This window comes from Schistocerca americana, chromosome 1 (assembly GCF_021461395.2).
Source record: "Schistocerca americana isolate TAMUIC-IGC-003095 chromosome 1, iqSchAmer2.1, whole genome shotgun sequence".
Classification (NCBI taxonomy): Eukaryota; Metazoa; Arthropoda; class Insecta; order Orthoptera; family Acrididae; genus Schistocerca; species Schistocerca americana.
The window spans coordinates 532,934,401-532,958,606 of NC_060119.1; the positions used below are offsets into that span (position 1 = coordinate 532,934,401).

At 37.5% G+C, this 24,206-nt stretch overlaps 1 protein-coding gene across 1 annotated transcript in view; it reads right to left on the reverse strand.

The window, feature by feature from the left end:
- Window positions 1-7,263: 7,263 nt before the first annotated feature.
- The window catches only part of LOC124572017 (trehalase-like), a 120,750-nt gene continuing 103,807 nt past the window's right edge, over window positions 7,264-24,206 (reverse strand). Inside the window, exon 5 of the mRNA XM_047131122.1 lies at window positions 7,264-7,506. Within this exon, the coding sequence (XP_046987078.1) occupies window positions 7,264-7,506 (243 nt within the window). The remainder of the gene's footprint in view (window positions 7,507-24,206) is intronic.

A 24,206-nucleotide genomic window follows, 5' to 3' on the forward strand; every position in this document is an offset into this window, starting at 1 on the left:
CTTTCAGACTGAATCAGCACTACCAGAGTATAGTGGTATAGACATGTAATGAGGTTGGAGCCTACAAGAACAGGTTGAATAAATATGGAAAGAGAAGAGGAAATTAAGTGTCCTGAAAGAATCCCAGATCTCATTGGATGGATAGGATCAAGGATATCCTCACTGTCAGAGGAAGGACTATGGGTGACGGTCTCCATGACAGACCAGAGACTCATCAACCATACAAGAGACACTGGATCAACTGTACAAGGGAAACTGTTCAGTGGTGGTGGTGATACAAATTCAAAATGTAAAAAATCTACAGTCCAAGTTGCATTGCTTGCAACAGTACTATAATTCCCTCTTCAATGTTGCATTGCTGCTTAATGCTAAGCTGCAACAAGCAAAACAAAAACACAAAATATAAATTTTATACTTTCATTGCACTGGCTCACTTGGTATCATGAGAGTGGCTCTATCAAGTAGCTGAATATAAGACACAAGTGTCTCTGTACCAGGGAGGGGTATGTTTTATGGAACCATTGCTCAACACAGTAAAATACAAATCTCCTCATGAGATCATTATTTCCCATTTCAGTGCCCTCCAAACCCTGCCCTACTTTTTTTCTGTCTCCCCAACCTAATGTTCTCCCCCCCCTCCCACCCCCCTTCCCCTTTTCATTTGCCCTTCCACATATTTTTTGACTTCTTACAAAAATCTGCTCCCACAATAACAATGTACAGGGCACATGCCCCAACTGCCATACACTAGTTATGCCACCGCACGACTCTAAATGAGTCTCTAAGTGATTCCTCAGTGACTTTAAATAACTTTCATAGCAGTTATATTTTCCAGTAACACAATAACGTTTATCATGGACAAAAAATTAAGCATATCAGACCCTACCCAGATGCTAGCTAAACTGATCTAAATTAGTTCACAATAAAAAGTGGAATTACTGATTTTTACATAAATTAAATCTATATTACTGGTCTTTCTTTCATGTCAACGATGGATTTCTGTACCAGGGACCTGGTGACCATCAGGAAGCAGCAGTGTGAGGAAGGTAGCATGAGGGAAATTGTTTTGGCCTCAGCATACCTTCCCTCCGAAGACAGCTCTCCTCCTCCTCTGGAGGTGAGGAGACTGACAGAAACTTGCCATCGGCAATGCGGCCAACTGTTGGTTGGATGTGATGCCAATGCCCACAACCTAGTGTGGGGCAGCAAGGACACCAACAGTAGAGGTGAGTACCTTCTCGAATTTCTCTTGTCTAACAACTTGGAGGCCCTGAATAAGAGTGACAAGCCTACAATCAGCAATAGCAGAAGGGAAGAAGTAATAGACATAACCTTCGGTTCCACAATGATGGGCAGCTATGTTGAACAATGGCATATGGCATTAAAGCCATCCTCATTGTACCACAGGTGTATTAAATTCAAGGTTCAGGTGGGAATCAGACAGACTGCGCCCTAAAGGAATCCCAGGAAAACAGACTGGGAGACATATAGGAGGGACCTCAACTTAAGCTTATCAGAAATTAAAACCTAGATAAGGAATCCAGTAGAGTTTGAGGAAGTAGCAGAGGCTGTAACATCTGCCATATTGACCTCATACGAGGACAACTACTCAGTCACCAAGAAGTTCACAAATAGAGTGTGCCTTGGTGGTACAATAACTTGGAAAGGCAAAGAGAGCACGTACAAAGACTGTTTAACCTTGCGAGATGTAAAGGACAACGGGCAAAATATCGTGAGGCCCTTGTCAACTACAACCTTGCAATTAGATAAGCAAAGGAGGCATTCTGTGAGGAAGTGAAGGGCATGGCTGCTCAAGTGAGACTTCACAAACTCCTACCAACTAATACAGAAGGTACGTCAAGGAAGGAGGATGGGGAATATACAAAAACAGCACATGAGACACTGGAACTCCTCCTCAAAACTCACTTTCTTCAATATGCTCTGGCAGATAACAGAGACCAGAATGTGATCCCTGAGAGACAATGGGTCTCAGACAATTGAAGAGAGGACTGGGAATCAGCCAAGGTGTGTGCCAACTTCAGTAAAATCCAATGAGCAATGGGAACATTCCAACCATTCAAGTCACCTGGCCCAGATGGAATCTTTCCAGCTCTCTTGCAACAAGCAGGAGAGAATCTTAAAGGAGTCCTATGCAGATTATTCTGGGTTAACCTAGCAGTAGGACTCATTCTCAATGCCTAGAGGACAGTGAAGGTTGTCTTTATTCCAAAGCCAGGGAGAATTGATCATACCAAGGCCAGGATGAACCAATCAGTCTGTCCTCCTTCATTCTAAAAACATTGGAAAAACTGGTTAATGTACACGTTGGGAAGAGGAGGCTAACTAGGGCTCCTCTACATTCAAACCAACATGCATTTCAACCAGGTAAATCATGTGAGACAGCTCTCTATCAACTCACTGGGAGGATGGAGAAAGCACTTCACTTTCAAGAAATAGCCCTCTGCATCTTCCTGGACATCAAGGGGGCTTTTAGTAACACAACCTTTGATTTCATGGTTAGGGCAGCAGAGGTGCATGACCTAGGGACCACTATATGTAGGTGGACTAGGGCCATGCTTAGTGGAAGGAAGTTAGAGGCTACCATGATGAATGAAAAGATGGTAATTAACACCACTAGAGGTTGCCCACAAGGAGGAGTTTTGTCCCCTTTATTGTGGAATGTAGTGGTGAACAAACTCATTGAGGAACTAAATTCCAGACAATGTTTTTGCCAAGGATATGCAGATGACCTTGTCGTAGTAATACTTGGCAAATTTACTGACAAGATAGGAATATAACACAAGGTGCACTGGACATTGTGCAAAACTGGTGCATTAAACAGGATCTAAGAGTTAATCCTAAGAAGAACTAAATTCCAGACAATGTTTTTGCCAAGGATACGCAGATGACCTTGTCGTAGTATTACTTGGCAAATTTACTGACAGATAGGAATATAGCACAAGGTGCAGTGGACATTGTACAAAACTGGTGCATTAAACAGGATCTAAGAGTTAATCCTAAGAAGACTGTTGTGGTACCATTCACAAAGAAGCATATCCAACACTCAAGTTGGAATCTAAAGCTTTTTGATGAAACTCTACCTGTGAGGGGATAGTATGATATCTAGGGGTAACCTTAGATGAGAAACTAACATGGACCCCTCACATTATGAGTATCTGCTCCAAGATGAAAGGTACTCTAGTGAGTACCTGAAGCACTTGTGGCAAAAACTGGGACCTAAGCCCCAGAGGTATGCACTGGATATAAAACACCATGGTTAGATCTAGGATCTCCTACAGGGTCGTAGTGTGGTGGAAGAAGGTAGAACAGCAGGTTGCAGCTAAGAAGCTTGCTAAGGTGTGGAGACTGGCCTGCTTAGCCATAACAGGTGGAATTAGCAGCACACCAACGTTTCAGATGGAAGCCATGCTGGACATGCCTCCGCTACACTTTTGGGTCAAGATGAAGGCAGCAGCTGGTGCATACAGACTCAAAACTGGTAAAAACTAGATCTCATTGGGATATCCAGAATCACACACTAAAATAGTGAGTGAGGTAAATATAGGAATGGATGGGAAAATGCTGGCTGACTATATAATAACTCCCAACTGCTTCAACAAGCCTTACAATATAATAATTGGAAGCAGGGAGCAGTAAAGAGTTCAACACCATACGGGGGACACATTGTCTGGTTCACTGATGGGTCGAAATCAGACCAAGGCACTGGGGCCTGGGTGTACGGGATTCAGCCAAGACTGGAGGGTATCATCTCTCTAGGAAAACTGGCCTCGGTATTCCAAGCTGTAATTACTGCAATCAGGGTGTGTGTGTGGAGGAAAATGTGTGTAGGTGCTAGAAGGACCATAGCATCTACATATATTCAGACAGCCAGGCAGCCCTGGATTAATTGGCAGCTCCTGCAATAGCTCCTCATGTCACAGGGCTCTGGTGAAGCTAGGGGGAAGCAATAGGGTAAACCTAGTGTGGGTCCCTGGCCACTCAGGGATCAGTGGCAACGAACAAGGCGACAAATGGGCCAGGATGAGGGCAAAGACTCCATTCATTGGACTGGAACCTGTCCTGACAATCACCAAGGCTGTGATCAAACTAGAACTACAGAACTGGCTTAGAAGACAGCACCTAGAATACTGGACCAAGGTCTATAAACAAAAACATGGAAAGGTAATGATGCCAAAGCCATGTTTTCAAAAGAAGCTCTGTAATCCTGGGCTTGAACAGGAAAGTTATTAAACTCTTGGCTGGACTAATGACTGGCCATGGGAATTTCAAAAAACACCCACATACAATGGGTATAATGGAAGAAGACCCTAAATGTGGGATCTGTGATGAGAGTGAAGAAACTGCATCATGCCTAATCTTTGAATGCACAGCATTGGAGAGCAAGAGACACAGAATTTTTGGGACAACTAGACCTGAAGAAATTGTGTCTAACAAAGAACTGGTACAGGGACTCTTTGCACTATTTAAGGGCATTGGTTGGCTTTACTAGACATTCAGGGAGTGATACCGCACAATGAACTCGGTTTCGGTGCAGACAGTGGTGGTTTAGATCAAAGCTGTTTTAGCTTCCCTGCCAAAATCAAATCAGATCAAACTGGTATTTCAGATAAATAAATATACCTCAGAAAAACCATAAGAAGGTATTAATGCTATTAGCAAATGGATGAAAAGCTGACAGATGCTATCTCATGCAAATTGTGCAATTAAAACTCTCTCGTTATGTGGACAAATACAGCAATTCTTTTAATATATTGTCAGTTGCTACTGTTCTATGGACAACCTTTGCTAAATTGCTCGAGTGTGCAGTACCTATACCAAATAGGACTAACAGTGGATTTTGAACATATACAGAGAAAGGCAGCAAGAATAGTCACAATTTTGTCACAGATGTTGGAAGATCTCAACTGACAGACTCTTGGAGTTAGATGTAAACTATCAGCCAATATCAAAGTTTCAAGAATTGGTTCTGAATGATGAATCTAGGAATATACTACAATGTCCAGTCAAATTTTGAATGATCTGAATAACCGAACACCACCCATTGGGATTTTTTGTGATCTTTCAAAGGCTTTTGATTGTGTAAATCATGAAATTCTGCTAGACAAGCTCAAGTATTGTGGCATGAGCGGGACAGTGCACAAATGGTTTAATTCGTACCTAACTGGAGGAGTGCAGAAAGTTGAAATAAGTAGTTCTCGTAACACGCAAAGATCAGCACATTCCTCAAACTGGGGAACTATCAAGAATGGGGTTCCACAAGGGTCAGTCTTGGGTCCTTTGTTGTTCTTATTATATATTAATGACTTGCCATTCTATATTCATGAAGAGGCAAAGTTAGTTCTCTTTGCTGATGATACAAGTATAGTAATCACACCTGAGAAACAAGAATTAACTGATGAAATTGTCAATACTGTCTTTCAGAAAATTACTAAGTGGTTCCTTGTAAACGGACTCTCACTGAATTTTGATAAGACACAGTATATACAGTTCCGTACAGTGAATGGTATGACGCCATTAATAAATATAGACCTTAATCAGAAGCATATAGCTAAGGTAGAATATTCCAAATTTTTAGGTATGTCCATTGATGAGAGATTAAATTGGAAGAAACACATTGATGAGCTGCTGAAACGTTTGAGTTCAGCTACTTATGCAATAAGGGTCATTGCAAATTTTGGTGATAAACATCTTAGTAAATTAGCTTACTACGCCTATTTTCACGCATTGCTTTCATATGGCATCATATTTTGGGGTAATTCATCACTGAGGAATAAAGTATTTATTGCACAAAAGCGTGTAATCAGAATAATAGCTGGAGTCCACCCAAGATCATCCTGCAGACATTTATTTAAGGATCTAGGGATATTCACAATAGCTTCTCAGTATATATACTCTCTTATGAAATTTGTTATTAACAACCAAACCCAATTCAAAAGTAATAGCAGTGTGCATAACTACAAAACCAGGAGAAAGGACGATCTTCACTATTGAAGATTAAATTTAACTTTGGCACAGAAAGGGGTGAATTATACTGGCACTAAAGTCTTTGGTCACTTACCAAATAGTATCAAAAGTCTGACAGATAACCAACAAGTATTTAAGAAGAAATTAAAAGAATTTCTGAATGACAACTCCTTCTACTCCATAGAGGAATTTTTAGATATAAATTAAGAAAAAAAAATATTTAAAAAATAAAATAAAATAAAAATAAAAATAAAAAATAAAGAAAAACAAAAAACACAAAAAATAAAGTTGTTATATTAACTTAAGTATGTTGTTAAATTAACCTAATTATGTCATGTATTGGAAAATTCGACTCGTTCCACATCATTACGAAATATCGTATTCATGATCCATGGAACTAGTATTAATCTAATCTAATCTAATCTAATCTAATCTGTCTTACGTACTGCTCCCATAGCGATCCTGAGGACAAATTAGGTTAATTACAGTGCACACAGAGACATTTTAAGCAGTCATTCTTCCCACGCTCCATGTGTCAATGGAATGGGAAACCTTAATAGCAGGTACAGTGGGATGCACCCTCTGTCACACAGTTCACAGATGTTTGCTGAGTATGAATGTAGATACAGATTTTTGTCATAGTCATTCCTCATTTTCAAACTGCTATTGAGAGCCATCTGACTCTTCCTCCCAATACATCTTTTGCCATGGCTCCCCTCTCTCCCAGTTGCCACAATACTCTTCCATTCCCCCTCCCCTCCCCATAGCTGTCAGACAGGTCTCTGTGTGGCCACAGACCCATTAATCAGCCAAAGGCAAATTAGGCTGTATGTCCTCATTTTTTTAAAATTTGTTTAGGCCTCATTCATACACCATGTATTAATGATTATCATTGATCTCATATAATATTAAGAAAGTAACAGTAAATATGCAACAGATACTCAGTTTCATTTTGGAGAGCAGATACTTTTTTTCAAAATTCTGTTTTTTTTCTGTATAACTTTTCTATGCACAAATAAAGTTCAGTGTGTGTAACTTAATGTTAATATCACCTACAGAAGTATCATCTAACAGTCCTTCCTTTCTATTACTTCATGCCTTGACTCATTCAACATCATTGAAGATTCTACTACACTATAAGATCTATGAAAGTATAAAAATGAAACACAAACCCTTCCCAATTGTTAAATGAATGATACTCTTCTTTTTTAATAAACGACAACTAAGTGTCATTTTTATTACTTTTCAGTTTCTTTTCATATTCAGCTTTATTTAAAATTAGAGAGTTTTGTAGAAACACCATAAAGAAAATATAGCAACCAAAACCTTGCATGTGTTACACAGTTCTACGCGGGTTGCCATTTTGTCATCAGGTTCTTCATCACCAACGAGCTGATCCGAATAACGGTCCATAAGATCAATTACAAGGCCATTAGTCCACCCAAATCCCATTTGGCTTTCATATTCTCCACCTGAACCAGGAGCTCCAAATACAGTCACATCATATTTCTCGTGCATTACCTGTGCATCAGAATACCAGTTAGTGGACCCATTGGGAACAGAAATAAGGGCAGTGTTTCTCTACCTGAATAAAGAAAACTCATACTTCATATCATAATGTTAGTCATTTCTGATGTTCCATATACAAAGATCTAATTTGTATACTTTTATGTAATTAACAGATTTCTTTACATGTGTGTATGTAGTTGAACTCTGCTGACATTTATAGAGCTTTACATAGAAATACAACAGAAAAGATGTATGAAAAATGGAAATAAATAAAACTGTACTACTTTTGAGCAAGTTATAAATATGGCGAAAATCCCTCAAAATACCCCCCCCCCCCCCCCCCCCCAACACACACACACACGCACACACACACACACGCACACACACACACACACACACACACACACACACACACACACACACACACACAGGCAAGCAAAACACAAAACTCTTATCACACTTTTTATTCCTGGTTTTTGGCAAGTAAGTTAAATATTGATAGATAGCTTTTTGTGGACTATGTAAAAGTACAGTTTTTACTTTAAAAAAATAGCTTCAAACAACAAAACAGTGAATAAATAACACAATTTGTAAATGACATTTTTCATTATGTGGCATAATTTACCTTGACATTATGTGGTTAGAAATAATCAATAAAATATAAACCAAAATGACTTTCACATTCCCATCTTGTCTCCTTTCATTCTCCTTTGATAATTGTGTAGGGTTTCTCTTTTACTGAGAAAACAATGTAATATAAAAGCTTTTATTCATACTTACAGAGCCTGCATACAGAAACAGTAGACTCTGACACTGCTGTCAGTTTACAGCACTTTATTCTTTTAAGAGTTTAAATTATAAATTACTGTTTTACAATGGCAATTGTGGTCAAATTATTGATGTATATCTGCAATTAATTATCACAAACTGAAGCTTGACTTTTAAGTCCATTTAGCTGTCACAGATGTTGTAAATGAAATGAGAGCCATAATTGATTTGTGCTCTCATAGAAAAAATGCGGCTCACATCATAAATGAACCTCAATATTCATTAAAATCTAGCTGCTCTGCTTCATGTTCATATTCTATAATACATAAGGCTGGTGTTCAGATTGCGAATTATGTGAGATTTTGGTCAATATTTTCTTGTTTCCCACAAAAGACTGTGGATTTACCCCTTCCTTAGGTCTTTTTGTACATAGCATGTAAAAAAAACACACAAGTAAGAAGCTGTAAAAAGCCTGCATTTCTCTGAAATTCAGATATTGTGATAGCAAACTGGCACAACAGTCAAGACACTACAGTGAAGGTGCTGGAGATGGCAGTCATGCGTGGGTGAGGCGTGCTTGCTTTGTAGTGCCTCAAGAATTTTGGTGTAAATTCTAGAAACACTCGGCCTTCCACCGTCTCGAACACCGTATACTTTAGGTATGAGTGCGGGAGAGTGAGAATGTTTCTACCGATCCACCTGGTTCTATGTGCAGGTCGGAAGGTTGTTATTAGAAGACTGTAAGAGGGGCGAGTCACTGACGACGACAAGTGTTTGCCGCCAGCACCACAGAAGACATGATGAAAATCAAAGGAATAATTATGTATTATTCTTTGGTGTGTTAGTGTCTGTGTTGATTGTAAAAAATACTAATGAATAATTGAATATAGATTTCTATGCACTTCATGTCTTGGACTTAGAGAAGTCAAGATGCATGTTCATATTTTCATATGGTTTTTAAACCAACAATTATGTCTCAATGTACTTAATTATTTCTAAAGCTCAAGATACGAGCGAGACGGCAAAGATATTTATATGCAAGAAGATCATTAATCAACAAGTACATTGACACTAAAGTTCATATATATGTGATCAATAGATTACAGAAATAAGAAGATATTATTTTCTGTTGCAAAAAATGTTAGAACATGGCAACCTAAATGACAGGACCTGAAGAAAATGGGAATTTAAAGACAGAAACAGAAAGAAGATATTATGTGTTACACTATCAACCATGCCTAACAAGATACAAGAACTGTTTCCAGTAATCGTTTTGAGTCCAGTAAACCAATGGAAGAAAGTTGCGAGTGCAACACAGTAAAAGACATGAGAAAGTAATAGCAGAGACATCAACTTTTTGACTAAGAAGATTGGGTGTGGAGAGGAAGCAGTCTTCACACACGTACATCGCGCAGATGCCGATGGAGTAACCAGTGACCGGTGCCGACTGCACCAGCTGCTGCTCACTGGTGCTGACCCACGTCTGCTCGCTGACGATGATGCTGAAACCAACATTTGATGCTGCCAGCACCAGTGCTGTCCACCAGCATTGATTACACATTCGCTCACCAATGGAAGTAGAACTCTATGGTGGGTTAGTAAAAACCAATAATTACTTGGTAAAAGTTGAGGAGACGGTTGAATGATAAACTGTGATTATAGCTATTGTACTCAGTGGTGAATTTTATTTTAGATGATTACTAGGTCTAAGACCAATCAAATTATGGATCAAGAACAGCAACAAACTTCAGGACCAGCCATGGCCATTACAGTGAACAGGGACACACCAGACTCTAAGTCTAAAGTTAGACTCAGTAAATACTCAGTTAAATGCTAGATTAGATGACCAAAGTGCTAAGCTGGATGACCAGAAGGCTGATTCAGCCACTGTAAGTGAAAAATTAGATGCTCAAACTGAAACCTTGATCAGTCAAGCAGCAAATATAGATTTATTAAAGACTGAATTTGACTCTTTAAATAATCAGGTAGAAAATTTGAAGTAACATTTAAAGAGTGAACTCACTAGTCCTTTGAATACTCATGTTAATCAACTATTTATTGACCTTAACCAAAAGCAGGATGAGCAATTTCAGAATTTAGCTAAAAAACTAGAATTTGATATTGAAGATGAATATAATAATGCAGAATCTGAATTTAATGGAAAATTAGGATCTGGTGAAAGTGTATGTAATATTAAATTTAATTCTGTAAGACAGGAAATGAATACTTTGGAAGACAGCACAGACCAGCCTAAGGAATTAATATCGATTATTCAATTAAAATTACAGGTGTTAATATACGAGCTGTTACTACACAAGTTGTCAGTTCGTGAGTAAATAATATAGAACAAAATTTCAAAGAAAAAATAGTCAACTTTGATATTATAAATGTAAGTAGTCTGGCAGAACCATTTGTGTTAATTATAGATCGAAAAATGGCCAAGAGTATAATCTCCAGAAATGTGGCGAGTGTTGCCTTTTCCAAACCTAATGATACTAACAAGGTTATAGATGACTCGTGGAAAGAATTCAAACTTGTCCAGGACAGATTAGAACATAAAATAATTTTACCTAATGTTGTGTTACCTAGTAAAGTGGTTATTGTTTTGTTGTGGAGAGGTTTTCACACAAAATCTAACAAGAAGTATTGGTCTGTAAGTAATTGAGTGAGATTAATGTCAGATCCATGGGCTCTGGGTGGAGTCACATCTGTCTCTCAGGGACGTTAACATTCTGTGTTAACACACAGAGTGACAACTGTCGGATCCCTAGATGTTTTCAGTGTTTCTTCTGTACTATTTTTCCTGCACTGAATTCCCTTCACATGTTAAACTATTCTGTAATCTATTCTTAAATTCTTAAACTATGGTTCAAATGGCTCTGAGCACTATGGGACTTGACTTCTGAGGTCATCAGTCGCCTAGAACTTAGAACTAATTAAACCTAACTAACCTAAGGACATCACACACATCCATGCCCAAGGCAGGATTCAAACCTGCGACCATGACGGTCGCTCGGTTCCAGACTGTAGTGCCTAGAACCGCACGGCCACTCTGGCTGGCTCTTAAACTATCCTATAAGTTCAGTGTATATGGAACTGGAATATGGCTACAAGATAAAGACTGATTAAAGAAGATCACAGATAAACAGTGATCTCTAGAAATGAAATGAAACAAATAGAATATTATATTAGTGGAAATATGAGGGTACTAATTAAACAGAGTGATACTGAGATGACATAAACTGAGTGGAGTATTGTGCAAAAGACAGTAATGTGGTTAATTAAACAGCTATTATGCTGTAGTGTAGAAGAATTTTATACTTAGTACACGCTACTTTATACCTTTTATGAAATATAATGTAAATGTAAGGGCTTGTATCACTTTTGGAAGGGGTGGGTAGTGTAAGTACAAGCATGACATATACTAGATGGAATCAAGGAAACAGTGTAGTGACACAGTGCTCATTTCAGAAAGTCAAAAGTCTAACAGTTCATTGTGTAAGAAGTGCAAAAAACGCATCTTGTGTGTAAACTGCAATTTCTGGTTACATGAAAAAAGTGTGGAAGTGACTCTAAAATTCATAAAGGACGATTGTTCTTGGACATGCCATGACTGTTTACACAGAGGAATGGCAGAATTATGAAGTGCAGTGAATTCAAAAGATGAAATTATAAAACTATTGCAGAGTGACATAGAAACACTTAATAAAGAAGTGTCAGCTCTAAAGGAAATTAAATGCCAATCTAGTAACCGAATCAAAGTCGTGTGTCTGCAAAAAACAAGAACCAAACCCTTGTGGCTGTGACAATAAACAAATAGTAGGCTGTGTATCTGATGAGAAGACGACAAATGAAGCACTAGTCGGGAAATCAGTCTCAAAATACAAATGGAAGACAGTAAATTATAGCAAAAAGAAAAACAAGGTTGATACTGAAGCGATGAAAACATGTGATGAAAACATACAACCTAAAAAATATCTGATAATAGGCGACTTGCTGTTAAAAAATATAGTAGTACCAGACTGCAAAATTGATGTTTGCCCTGGAATTAGAACTTACCAACTCAGTAAACATATTACAAACATTTCAACAGCGAAACAGAATGTGGGAACCAATGCAGCAGAAGCCAGGCATCACAAAGCGTTTTCATCCATGTTGGGACGAATTCTATTCGAAATAGCAGTGAAGAAGAAATTATCAACAAAGCCAGAAACCTGATTTGTTTGGCAAAAAGTGCTTATCTATCCTCAAAAATAATAATTAGTGGCATTGTAAATAGGAGGTCAAAATAAACAGTGATGTGAGAGAGCAGTGCAACAGACTTGGAGTAATATTCATCGATCCTAATAAATTTTTAAATGATAAATGTCTAGGGAGGGATGGTTTTCATTTGAACACACTAGGTTCTGCAGCTTTAAGTAAAATGTATATGGATGTTTGCAAAATCATAAACAAGGGAAACTAATATATCCTGATGGGGGTAGTAAACTATTTAAACAGAAAAAGTCCACATTTCTGCACCTAAGACATCACAAAGTTGCGAAAAGGCAGTTTTTTGGGAGGAATGTCCTGAAGAAACAAAAAACAAAACAGGTGTCGAAGTGTTACATCAAAACATTCAGTACCTAAGCAAAAAGTGCATACAGTTACAGCAAGCACAAAGTGATGAAAATGCAGTTGTAGTTATTCTTACGGAACATGGATTGTCTAATACTTTAATTACAATGACTAGATTCGACAACTATACCAGTACTCCGACAAGTAATTTCTGTTGAACAGAACATAAAAGTTGGGGAGTTGCCATATGTCGTAAAGACCATCTACATGTCACAAAACTGGATTTTATCACAGAAATTAGTGTGGAAATGACATTTGAAATTTCAGCAATAAAGCTGTTGATAAACAAAATGCCCATCATTGTTATAGGTCTGTACAGATCTCCTAGTAGTATTGTGGACAATTTCTTACAAAGCATGGAAAAAATATTAGAAATCATATGTAATAAGTATAAGAACATAGGTATTGTTATAGCCGGTGATTTTAATACAGATTCCTTAAAGTATACTAAAGATTATGAAAAAGTAAATGATATTCTGTGAAGCTGTAATTTGTCAGACAGGGTTAATGGGCCAACCACACTAAATAAAGACTCCTCTAGCTGTATAGATCACTTTTACACCAACTTAGATAACTGCAGAGTTGACATAATAAACCTTCGTCTCTCTGATCATCTTTGCCAGACAATGGAAACACTGAATATGTACAATTCACAGAGTACATATGAGACGATTGAAATAAGATGTACAAATGAAAAATGTTTAGAGAAGTTGAGGTCTGCACTGCAGTCTGAGACATGGAATGACATACATTGTGCAGAAAATGTTTCAGACAAATGGAATAATTTTATAACACTTTCTTTGCCCATTTCAGTATTTCTTTCAAAAAGAAATATACTCAAAATCGTACAAGACTTCCTTCAGAAGTAAAACAGCTGAAGAAGAGAATGTTTATTACTTGGAAAATATATAAAGAGTTCCAGGACACATCAACTAGAGATGACTACCAAACGTGTCGAAAAGCCTATAAACAAGCACTGAATGTATACACAAAGGAAGCTACACAGCAAAAAATTGCTACCTCAACTAACATAAGCAAATCAGTATGAAACTGTGTAAATGAGAGAATCAGCAGAAAACCAAAGCGTAGTGTCATCCATATCCAACTAACGACTGATAATGTAAATATTTCAGATCCATATATGATCAGCAATGTTTTTAATACCCACTTTAGAAATTTAGGTAAAATGTGTGTGACTTCTGACACTGATGACTACAGAACTCCTTACTGGGTACAAAAATCAGTGTTTATTTATGAAACAGATACAACTGAAGTGGAGGGAATAATAAATAAAATGCAAAACAAATTCTCTACAGGATGGGATGAAATCTCCTCCATTATATTAAAACGATACAAACACTCACTCATACCTGTTTTGGTCCATCTCTTCAATGAAAGTTTGAATAAAGGTGTGTTTCCGTCTGAATTAAAATATACAATAGTCAAGCCATTGAACAAAAAAGGTAGTATCGACAAAGTTGAAAACTACCAACCCATTAGATTAGTTCCAATCCTAAGAAAAGTATTAGAAAAAATTATTTCACTACGGTTAGAAAACTTTCTTGTCAAGGAAAAAGTGCTACGAGAAACCCAACATGGTTTTAGGAAAGGCTATTCAACATCATCTGCCATATGTGGTGTAGTACATACAATACTTATGAAATTAGATGAAAAAGAGAGGGTGGCATGTTTGTTCCTAGATTTATCACGTGCATTTGACACAGTATCTCATGAGCTGCTACTTGAGAAACTGGAAACTTATGGTATTAGAGGAATAGCCAAAAGTCTCATACAGTCATACCTGCAAGACAGATATCAGGCCACACAAGTCACACACAAAGTGGGCAACATTATTAAGAAGTACAGCTCCAGTCCAGCTATAGTAAAGTATGGTGTGCCCCAAGGGTCAGTTCTGTGTCCGTTATTGTTCATTCTATATGTTAATGATCTGCCCACAGAACAAATGGCTCTGAGCACTATGGGACTTAACATCTGAGGTCATCAGTCCCTTAGAACATAGAACTACTTAAACCTAACTAACCTAAGGACATCACACACATCCATGCCCGAGGCAGGATTCAAACCTGTGGCCGTAGCGGTTGCGCGGTTCCAGACTGAAGCGCCTAGAACCACTCGGCCACACCGGCCAGCTGCCCACAGAACACAACAGGAAGCTAATTAACTATGCGGATGACACAATTGTTGTTAACTGGGGAACCAACGAGAATGATTTGGCCCAAAATTGTTCTGATGTCTTATTTGGATTGAAGATCTACTTCCAAAACAATCACTTAAGCTTAAACATCAATAAAACAAACGTAATGGAATTTCAAATACACCACAAACAAGATGAAATGCAATGGAGTGTTGTGTCTGATGATGGTTCAGAAATAAAAATGAAAGATAAAACTTCCTTCCTTGGCATAATGTTATATCAGCATCTCTCTTGGGAGCATCATATCGATTTCTTATGCCAAAAACTTAGCAAATCAATTTATGCAATGTGTAAAATGTCACAATTTCTTAAATATGAGCAAACGAGTATAATCTACTATGCTTTAGTGTATCCATGCCCACATATGGAATTGAAGTATGGGGATGTGCTGCTGCCAAGCATGTACATAGGTTATTCATCCTTCAAAAAAAGGCAGTTAGGATCATGTGTAAGCTTAGATATAATGAGTCTTGCAAAGCAAATTTTAAAATTAAGAAACTACTAACACTTCCATCATTATATATTTATAAAACTGTTCAGCTGATGCTAAAATACAAGCTGTACAATCATCTAAATAGAGAAGCGCACATGTACAATACTAGGAGGGACGATGATTATCACCTGGATGGAAATAATACAAAAAGTGTGGACAAGAGCCCCTATTACATGGGGATCAAATTTTATAACAAACTTCCAAAAAAATTAAAAAGCTTAAGTGGACGCTGCCTTGAAATTGCCTTGGAGTTCCTCAGCAATAAGTGTTTTTGTAGTACTAAGGAATTCCTCTCAGAAGAGTAGAATACTTTCATTTGTATAAATAGTATTTACATGTACAAAAAAAAGTAACATAATTTTTTATCTGTTAGAGATATTGTATATAATTGTTTCCCACAATGTTATAGGGGGAAATGATCAATATGTAAACTATCCAAAACAAATCCTTGTATCTGTCTGTGGAGAATAAATAAGTAAATTATTCACACACCCCACCTTTCAGACAACCCCCGCAGACAAGTGTAACTGATTCTTCACCATTTGCCATTCCAAAGGTGTTGCTAGGATTTTTCTTCGGGGGCTTCAAAGGTGAAGGTGAGAATGTCCGTTCTGTAAGGGACGTTTAACATCATACCTCCTCCGGCTTCTCACTCAAGTACCGGTCAAGTATGGATCCTGGGGAATGGGGGTGGGAAGGGTTTTCCTGTCTTTGGGGCTATCTTCTTTCTCTTCTTTGATCGTAACATCCATTGCTACTTTTTCCTTTTTTGCTTCTCATTTGAGTACCAGTCTATCTTTCCCTCTTTTCATATGCACATACTTCTATCGCTGAAGTCCTTCTTATTTTCCATGGTTTCCAATAACCTTCACCTTATTTCATATAAGTAGGCTGAAGAATCAGGATACACAAACACACATCTACATACACACGAAGATACACTGAAACACAAACAGGAGAATTATGAATTAGACACCTGAAGTGATGTCAGAATCATCAAGGGATGTAGGGGAATAAAGATATATGTACATCTGAGTAGATGCACATATTACATTGTTGATATGTGACAGTTTTGCATCATTATTTTTTTGTCACTCTCATACATATATTTACATGTATATAAAGACAAGAGAGTAACAATCAATGCACGTGCCATGCTAGTCATTTGAGAAAAGGCATAGTATCTACTGGAAGTTGGTATATACAGGTAGACATAGCATCTACTATGTGCGGGTATGATATCTGTCTATATAGTAGGAGTGAGGAGTGAAAGAGGACTCCAGGGTATTAGAGGGAGTATTGGAAAGTGGAATTAAGGTGTAACGGAGATTTGTAATTTTACCAGAGAATATTTAAGAATAGTATACATAAGAATGTATGCTAGGGCAGTGAACCAGGAGACCTACTCAAGAAGGATACGGAGGGCACACTCGATATTTATTGGATGAGAAAAAGGGTGGATAGGCAGACCTATGACAGGCTGGCCTATACTGCACGGACAGGGGCACCAAGAAGGGGATTGACCTGTACCATAGGAGGATAGGAATAAGAAAGGGGCATACCTACCAAAACAGAAGGAGAAAGGGTACTCCTAGGAGCAACCCATGTAAGATATAGGTACTGTTCCTAATCGGAAAAAGGGCAGTATCATGACAGAAGCCACATGTTTAAAGGAAATAGTCTGGTAAGTTTGAATTCTATGCATCAATAGCCTTATTACATTTTAGATTTACAAGTGTCAGAAGAAGGGAACACTTTTATTCTACCCAGAGTTCCTCCAGATTTCAATACGTAATGAATAAGTACATACTTAGGAAAAGTAGTACAGGAAGTAAGAACAGAGCAATAGAATATTCATGAGTTATGTACACCTGGAATGTATGATTGGAAGAGGAATAGAAAACAAAAATTTGGTACTCACGAATTTTTGGAGATTGAAAAGAGTTAACTCCAACATGGATCGAAAGGTTCACGCTTTATAATTGCGGTAAAATATGCATGGTTATTAGTAGAAAAAGATGTACTGTTAAAAGATAAAGAATTATCTTGTGTGAAGTTATTGTACATAATGAATATGTATAAAATATCATGTGTTCAAGCTAAGGGGAGGGTAATGTAGTGCCTCAAGAATTTTGGAGTAAATTCCAGAAACACTTGGCCTTCCACCATCTTGAACACCCAATATTTTAGGTACGAGTGCGGGAGAGTGAGAATGTATCTACCGATCCACCTGTTTCTATGTGCAGGTCAGAAGTTTGTTATTAGAAGACTGTAAGAGGGGTGAGTCACTGACGACAACAAATGCTTTTCTGCCAGTGCCACAGATGATGTGATGAAAATCCAAAGAATAATTATGTAGTATTCTTTGGTGTGTCAGTGTCTGTGTTGAATGTAAAAAAGACTAATGAGCAATTGAATATAGATTTCTATGCACATTCATGTATTGGACTCGCTTGAGGCTAGAGACTTTTATCTTACTTCACGTCTTAGCTCTGCATTAGGCAGGGCACATGTGATGTCCATAAATTATTGTATTGTTACTATGATATTGAACTTGTGTTTTATGGAGTCTGATGTTTAAAGAAACCAGTTGGCTTGCCAGAGTTTAATTACTTATCTGGAAAAGAGTAAATGTTGCTTTGTGTTGAGAGATGAAAAGATACCAAGAATGAACTGCAAGTGTTCCACGAGTACACAAATTATTTCATGAATAGAGAATTAGCTTAATAAATTTCTGTAATCTGCTGTAGTCTTTGGAGAAGAAGCTTTTGGGAGATCAACATAGCTGACTACCCAGAGAAGAGAATTGGCTGCACACAATACGTAAGTCAACTGCAAGAGACATGTGAGTCTTGCACCTCAGTACCACAGTGTCTCGTGTTGTCCAAAAAATGTTAGAGCTTGTTTGTATGAATGGTGTGTGTGTGTCTCTTTTTTACTGATGAAGGATGTGGCCAAAAGCTTTATGTGTCTTTCAATTGTACCTGTCTGCAACTTGATTTGTCTTCTCTTCAGCAGATGGCAATCTGTCTTTGCCTACATTGTTGATATTCCAACCTGAAGCTTCCATTGTTCAACAAAAAGATTATCTTTTTAAAAACATCAGGACATGCTGCCAAGAGCAATAAAAAGGCATTCTGCATCGTGAAGTAGAACTAGAATGTAAACCAGATCCTCAAATCAGTGACAATGAGGATCCTAAGAAAGAACCTGAGAAGAGAGATATTCTAGAACCGAAGAAGAATAGGCAAAAATGCTGTTTGTGAACAATCTCAAACTACTCCAGACAAAAGTATTTCTGAAGCAGAACACCAAATTCTTTGGTCACTATAAAATATAGGATCTCAGTAATATATTTTTGTGGAGTTTACGAATTCAAAATTTTAGATGGTTTTGGCCTATTAATGGCTTCAGAATCAAAGTTTGGTCTAAAAGATTTCTCAATTTTGGGCCAATTTATTTGGTTTTAAATTTTTGTACATTTTAATGTCCTATAGGTCTGAAGGTGTTAGCCACTTATTGTGTAAAGTCGAGTTAAAAAAAGCCTGTACCATTTGACAAAGAACAGTTTAAAGGTAATATATATGCAGAGTGTGTTTATTAAACATGTCAAATTAAACACAGGTAATAAAATGAAACTCTAAAACACATTATCTCTAAACACCTACTTTCCATCACCAATATTCAAATTTGTCATTAAAATTTAGACATAGATATCTATAGTTTATTTTACAAAGTATTCATAAATTAATGCTGAACATAAAGATTACACTAGCACAAATCCAAAATTTCTGACAAGAGATCTCTTTTTGCTTTCCATCTCACACATAGTGATTTATACCTAGGTATTTTCAATATCTTTCTTACATTACCTCACACAAAATATTATTTCACATTCAATTTTCTGTGGAGTACAAGGTGTTGTCAAGCAGATATTGTTTCAGCTTGTGTTTGAACTTTACTGTCTGATAAATTCTTCGCAGCAATGAGTATGTGGTCGAAGGTTTTAATGGCAGAATACCTCCTTCCTTTCTATGCCACATGAAGGATGGAGTGAGGGGTAATATAAGTTATTTCTCCTTCTAGTATTATAACTATGAATGTTCCTGTTGTTTTTGACTTGTGATTAATTGCTGACAACAGTCTTAATAAAGAAGTAATTGTACTGCAAGGCTGTTGTCAGTATGCCCAGTTTTATAGAATTTTCTTCTACAGGTTATAGACGACACACCATGTATCATCTTCATTAGGTACTTCTATGCCACAGGCACTTTCTTCCTCACCGATGAAGACATTAGTGAATGAAAATACAAAAAATTAGCCAACTTTTTGATGATTTCATCTCCAAACTCTAATATTATCCATAACACAAAAGTTGCAGAGCTCATATGTTGAAGAAGATATGTAACCTGTGACTTTCAAGTTCTTACCAGTATTAACACTTAAGAATTTGGAATATCTTGTTTCACTTACTGATTTATTCTCATGCCTTATTTCTATTGTTGGAAGGGTCAGGTCTTTTACACTACAGAATTGTATGTACTGTGTTCTATCTAAGTTGGGTGTTAGTCCATTTGAAGAGCACCAGTTATTAATTTTCAAGAAAATTTTATTTACATTTTCAAGTGTTACAGTTTACACATTTAGTTTTATTATAATACTTACACTGTCAGCAAAGAATATTATTTCTTCTTCTTGGATATATTGTGCAGATCATTTATTTACAACAAAAACAAGGTTGACAAAATATTGATCCCAATGGTACGCCTGTTATGATTATTTCTTGTTCTGAAGACTCTGTTTTGTTGTGTCCATTCCCTTAGCTTCTTAATGTGATACTCTACATCTTTTTAGTTAGGAAGGATGAAAACCAATTACCAGCAAGATCCCTAATACCAAAGTACAGGGCTATTACAAATGATTGAAGCAATTTCATAAATTCACTGCAGCTCCATTCATTGACATATGGTCACGACACACTACAGATACGTAGAAAAACTCATAAAGTTTTGTTCGGCTGAAGCCGCACTTCAGGTTTCTGCCACCAGAGCGCTCGAGAGCGCAGTGAGACAAAATGGCGACAGGAGCCGAGAAAGCGTATGTCGTGCTTGAAATGCACTCACATCAGTCAGTCATAACAGTGCAACGACACTTCAGGACAAAGTTCAACAAAGATCCACCAACTGCTAACTCCATTCGGCGATGGTATGCACAGTTTAAAGCTTCTGGATGCCTCTGTAAGGGGAAATCAACGGGTCGGCCTGCAGGGAGCGAAGAAACGGTTGAACGCGTGCGGGCAAGTTTCACGCATAGTGATGTGAAAGATTCAGTGTTTAAACCTCCTCTACCAAGAAACGTGCCAGAACTGCGAGCTCACATCAACAAGGCTTTCGAACTCATTGATGGGGACATGCTACGCTGAGTGTGGGAGGAACTTGATTATCGGCTTGATGTCTGCCGAATCACTAAAGGGGCACATATCGAACATTTGTGAATGCCTAAAAAAACTTTTTGAGTTTTTGTATGTGTGTGCAAAGCATTGTGAAAATATCTCAAATAATAAAGTTATTGTAGAGCTGTGAAATCGCTTCAATCATTTGTAATAACCCTGTATATTGTCTTTCCTAGGAGAATACTGAGAAGTATACAAGCAAATGTTTTTGATGAATCACAGAAAATACCAATTGGCTTAATTGTATCATATAAATTTTATATGAAATTTGTCATGATTTGAAACATGGAGCATTCTGAGGATCCAAATGGAGACTAAGTATTTTTGGGATAGCTACTTTACTATTGTAGTGCACATAATCTTTTCATTACATTTCAGAAGGAAGTGGGCAGTAGGATTGGTCAGTACTTAGTAATCTGTCTCAGTACCTATCTTGTGAAGGCCTCTGCCAATAGCATACGAGGTCTGTTCAAAAAATTTGAGAACATTCGTAATTTCGCACCAATGGTATGTTGGAGCAAAATCTGGTTTGCATCCCTGCACATGTCTGTGTGTAATGTCTATCTGCTGGAAGTTTAATTGTTCTACACCCGTTAGTTATCGCTCATGTTCAGTGCTGTAATGAGGAGAATGTTGTGTCCATGGTTTGCAAATTCTGAGATGGCAGAGTTAGAAGAGCAATGTGTCTGCATTAAATTTTGCATGAAACTCAAGAAAATATTTGCAGAGACACAGCAAATGATGCAGGAAGCCTACAGTGATGAGTGCTTAAGCCATACTCAGTGTTATGAATGGTTCTTATGGTTTAAAAATGGCTGGATGGAAGTCAAAGAAAACCCTCGGCCAGGACGTCCTTCAACATTTACTAACTGCGCTCATGACAGGAACATCAGTGAAATTGTGCATGCCAATAAGACTGTCCAAAAGATTGCAGAAGAATGTAACATTTCATTTGGCTCTTGTCATGAAATCCTGACACAGCATCTTGGAATGCATCGAGCTGCCATCAAGTTCATCCCACAGCTGATGAGTCAAGACCAGAAATACCTTCACCACTCAGTCAATAAAGAGCTTTTCAATGATGCAAATGAGAATGAGATATCCCTTAAGAGAATCATGGTGAGACATGGGTCTATGGCTATGATGTTGAGACCAAGGTTCAGCGTTCACAGTGGTTTGGGAAAGGTTCTCTGAGACCAGAAAAAGCTCGTCAGGTCAGGTCAAATGTCAAAGCCATGCCGACAGGTTTCCTTTGACTTTGAAGGATTAGTTCATAATGAATTCATGTCACAGAGAAAAACTATTAATCAATGGTACTATCAGGATGTGTTACGATACCTGCCAGAGAATGTGAGAAGAAAACGGCTTGAAATGTGGTGAGGCAATTCATGACTCTTGCATGACAATGTCACACCCACCCATTTATCCTTGTTAGTGTGCGACTATTGCACAGAAAACAATACCACTGTGCTATGTCATACTCCATACTCTCCATACCTGGCCCCTGAAGAATTTTTTTATTATTTCTGAAGTTGAAACCCCCATTGGAAGGATGACGATTTGCAACAATAGACGAGATAAAAGAAAATTCATGTGATCAAACAAGATGCAATTCAAGACTGCGTCCAGAAGTGGAAATGGCATTGGCAGCATTGCATAAATTGTGGAGGAGAATATTTCAAAGGAGACAATGCACAGTAAGTAAATGCAAATTTTGAGGACAAATTTCCAGGATTTTTTAAACAGACCTTTTATTCCAGGTTTTCTGGAAATATGGCTTATGACAGTGATGTATTGAATGTGTATTTTAGTACTTTGCTTATATGTGATGTACAGGACTTTGGTAATGTACCTGGTTTTCTATCAGCTATGTGAGAGTTTTAGTTCTGACCTAGTTAATCACGTTCTCAGTTTCTCAGACAGCCTTATAAGGAGTAAATGTATGTGGAATTGATACTGCTTCTTGTGTGCATTCAACTGCTTTACTCCTTGAACATTCAAGCTAATCTTCTAAACTGCTTCCACAAAGTGATTATTAAATATGTCAGTTATCTGGCAGTTTTCTATAGCAACAAAGTCATCACATTCCTTAACTGATTTCCCAGTTTATCTCCTAACCATTGTACATATAAATTTCATTTTACTATCTTAATTATCAAGTTCAGACAATATAGGGATTTTTTTAAATTTTAATCTCCCTCCTTAATAAACCACAGCATTTTTTGTAATATAAAATCTTCTCCACTTCTCTGTTCGTTCTAACCATTAAGTATGATTTCCTTTTCCTTGCACGATATTCTGAAATCTTTTATAATCCAAAGCTTCTTATGTCATACTGGTGCCATCCTACATTATTATTATTTACTGAATGTCATAAATCTTATATAGCATCTGTGCAAAGATATGGCACTGGTGATGGTAAAATGTTAAATACATAGTAATTTTTTTCATGAAGATAAAGCAGTACAATAAAAATGTGTAATACTTGCAACAATAAAGTACCATTTACCTTGAACAGCTAATAAAAAAATAAACATCAAAATTCTGCACATACCTTGTGCCAAAAATGATAGCAGCTATGAGGTACAGAAATGACAAAAAACATGATGGCTCTGTTAATATACAAAAATATAAACAATACATGCTAATATTCACATGTTATCATACACGTGAATACATACATAAAATTTCCTTATTTGCTCTATACCACTTATAGTGAAATGCCACTCATAGTGAAACAGCAGTGTAAAGGAGAGGACAATTGCAATATTATGCTTGGAACAAGCTTAAAATATAAAAAGCAAAGCATGAGCTCTGCTGGACCCATGGATGCCCAACTGGATGTTCCTCAGAGCATAATGAAGCTGCCGCCAGCTTGTCTCTGTCCCGCAGTCAGGTGTCAAGGAACTGTTCCCCTGGAAGATGACGGATTTGCGCCCTCCCACTGGCATGATGAAGAAGGTATCGGGATCCTTCAGACCATCCAACATTCTTCCACTGTGTCAATGTCCAGTGCCAATGGTTATGTCCTCATTTTAGTCGCAGTTGCCGATATCATGGTGTTAACAATAGCACATATATATGTTGTCAACTGTGGTTGCCCATTGTCAGGAGTGTTCAGTGCATTGTGTGTTCAACAAACTTGTATTCTGCCCAACACTAAAGTC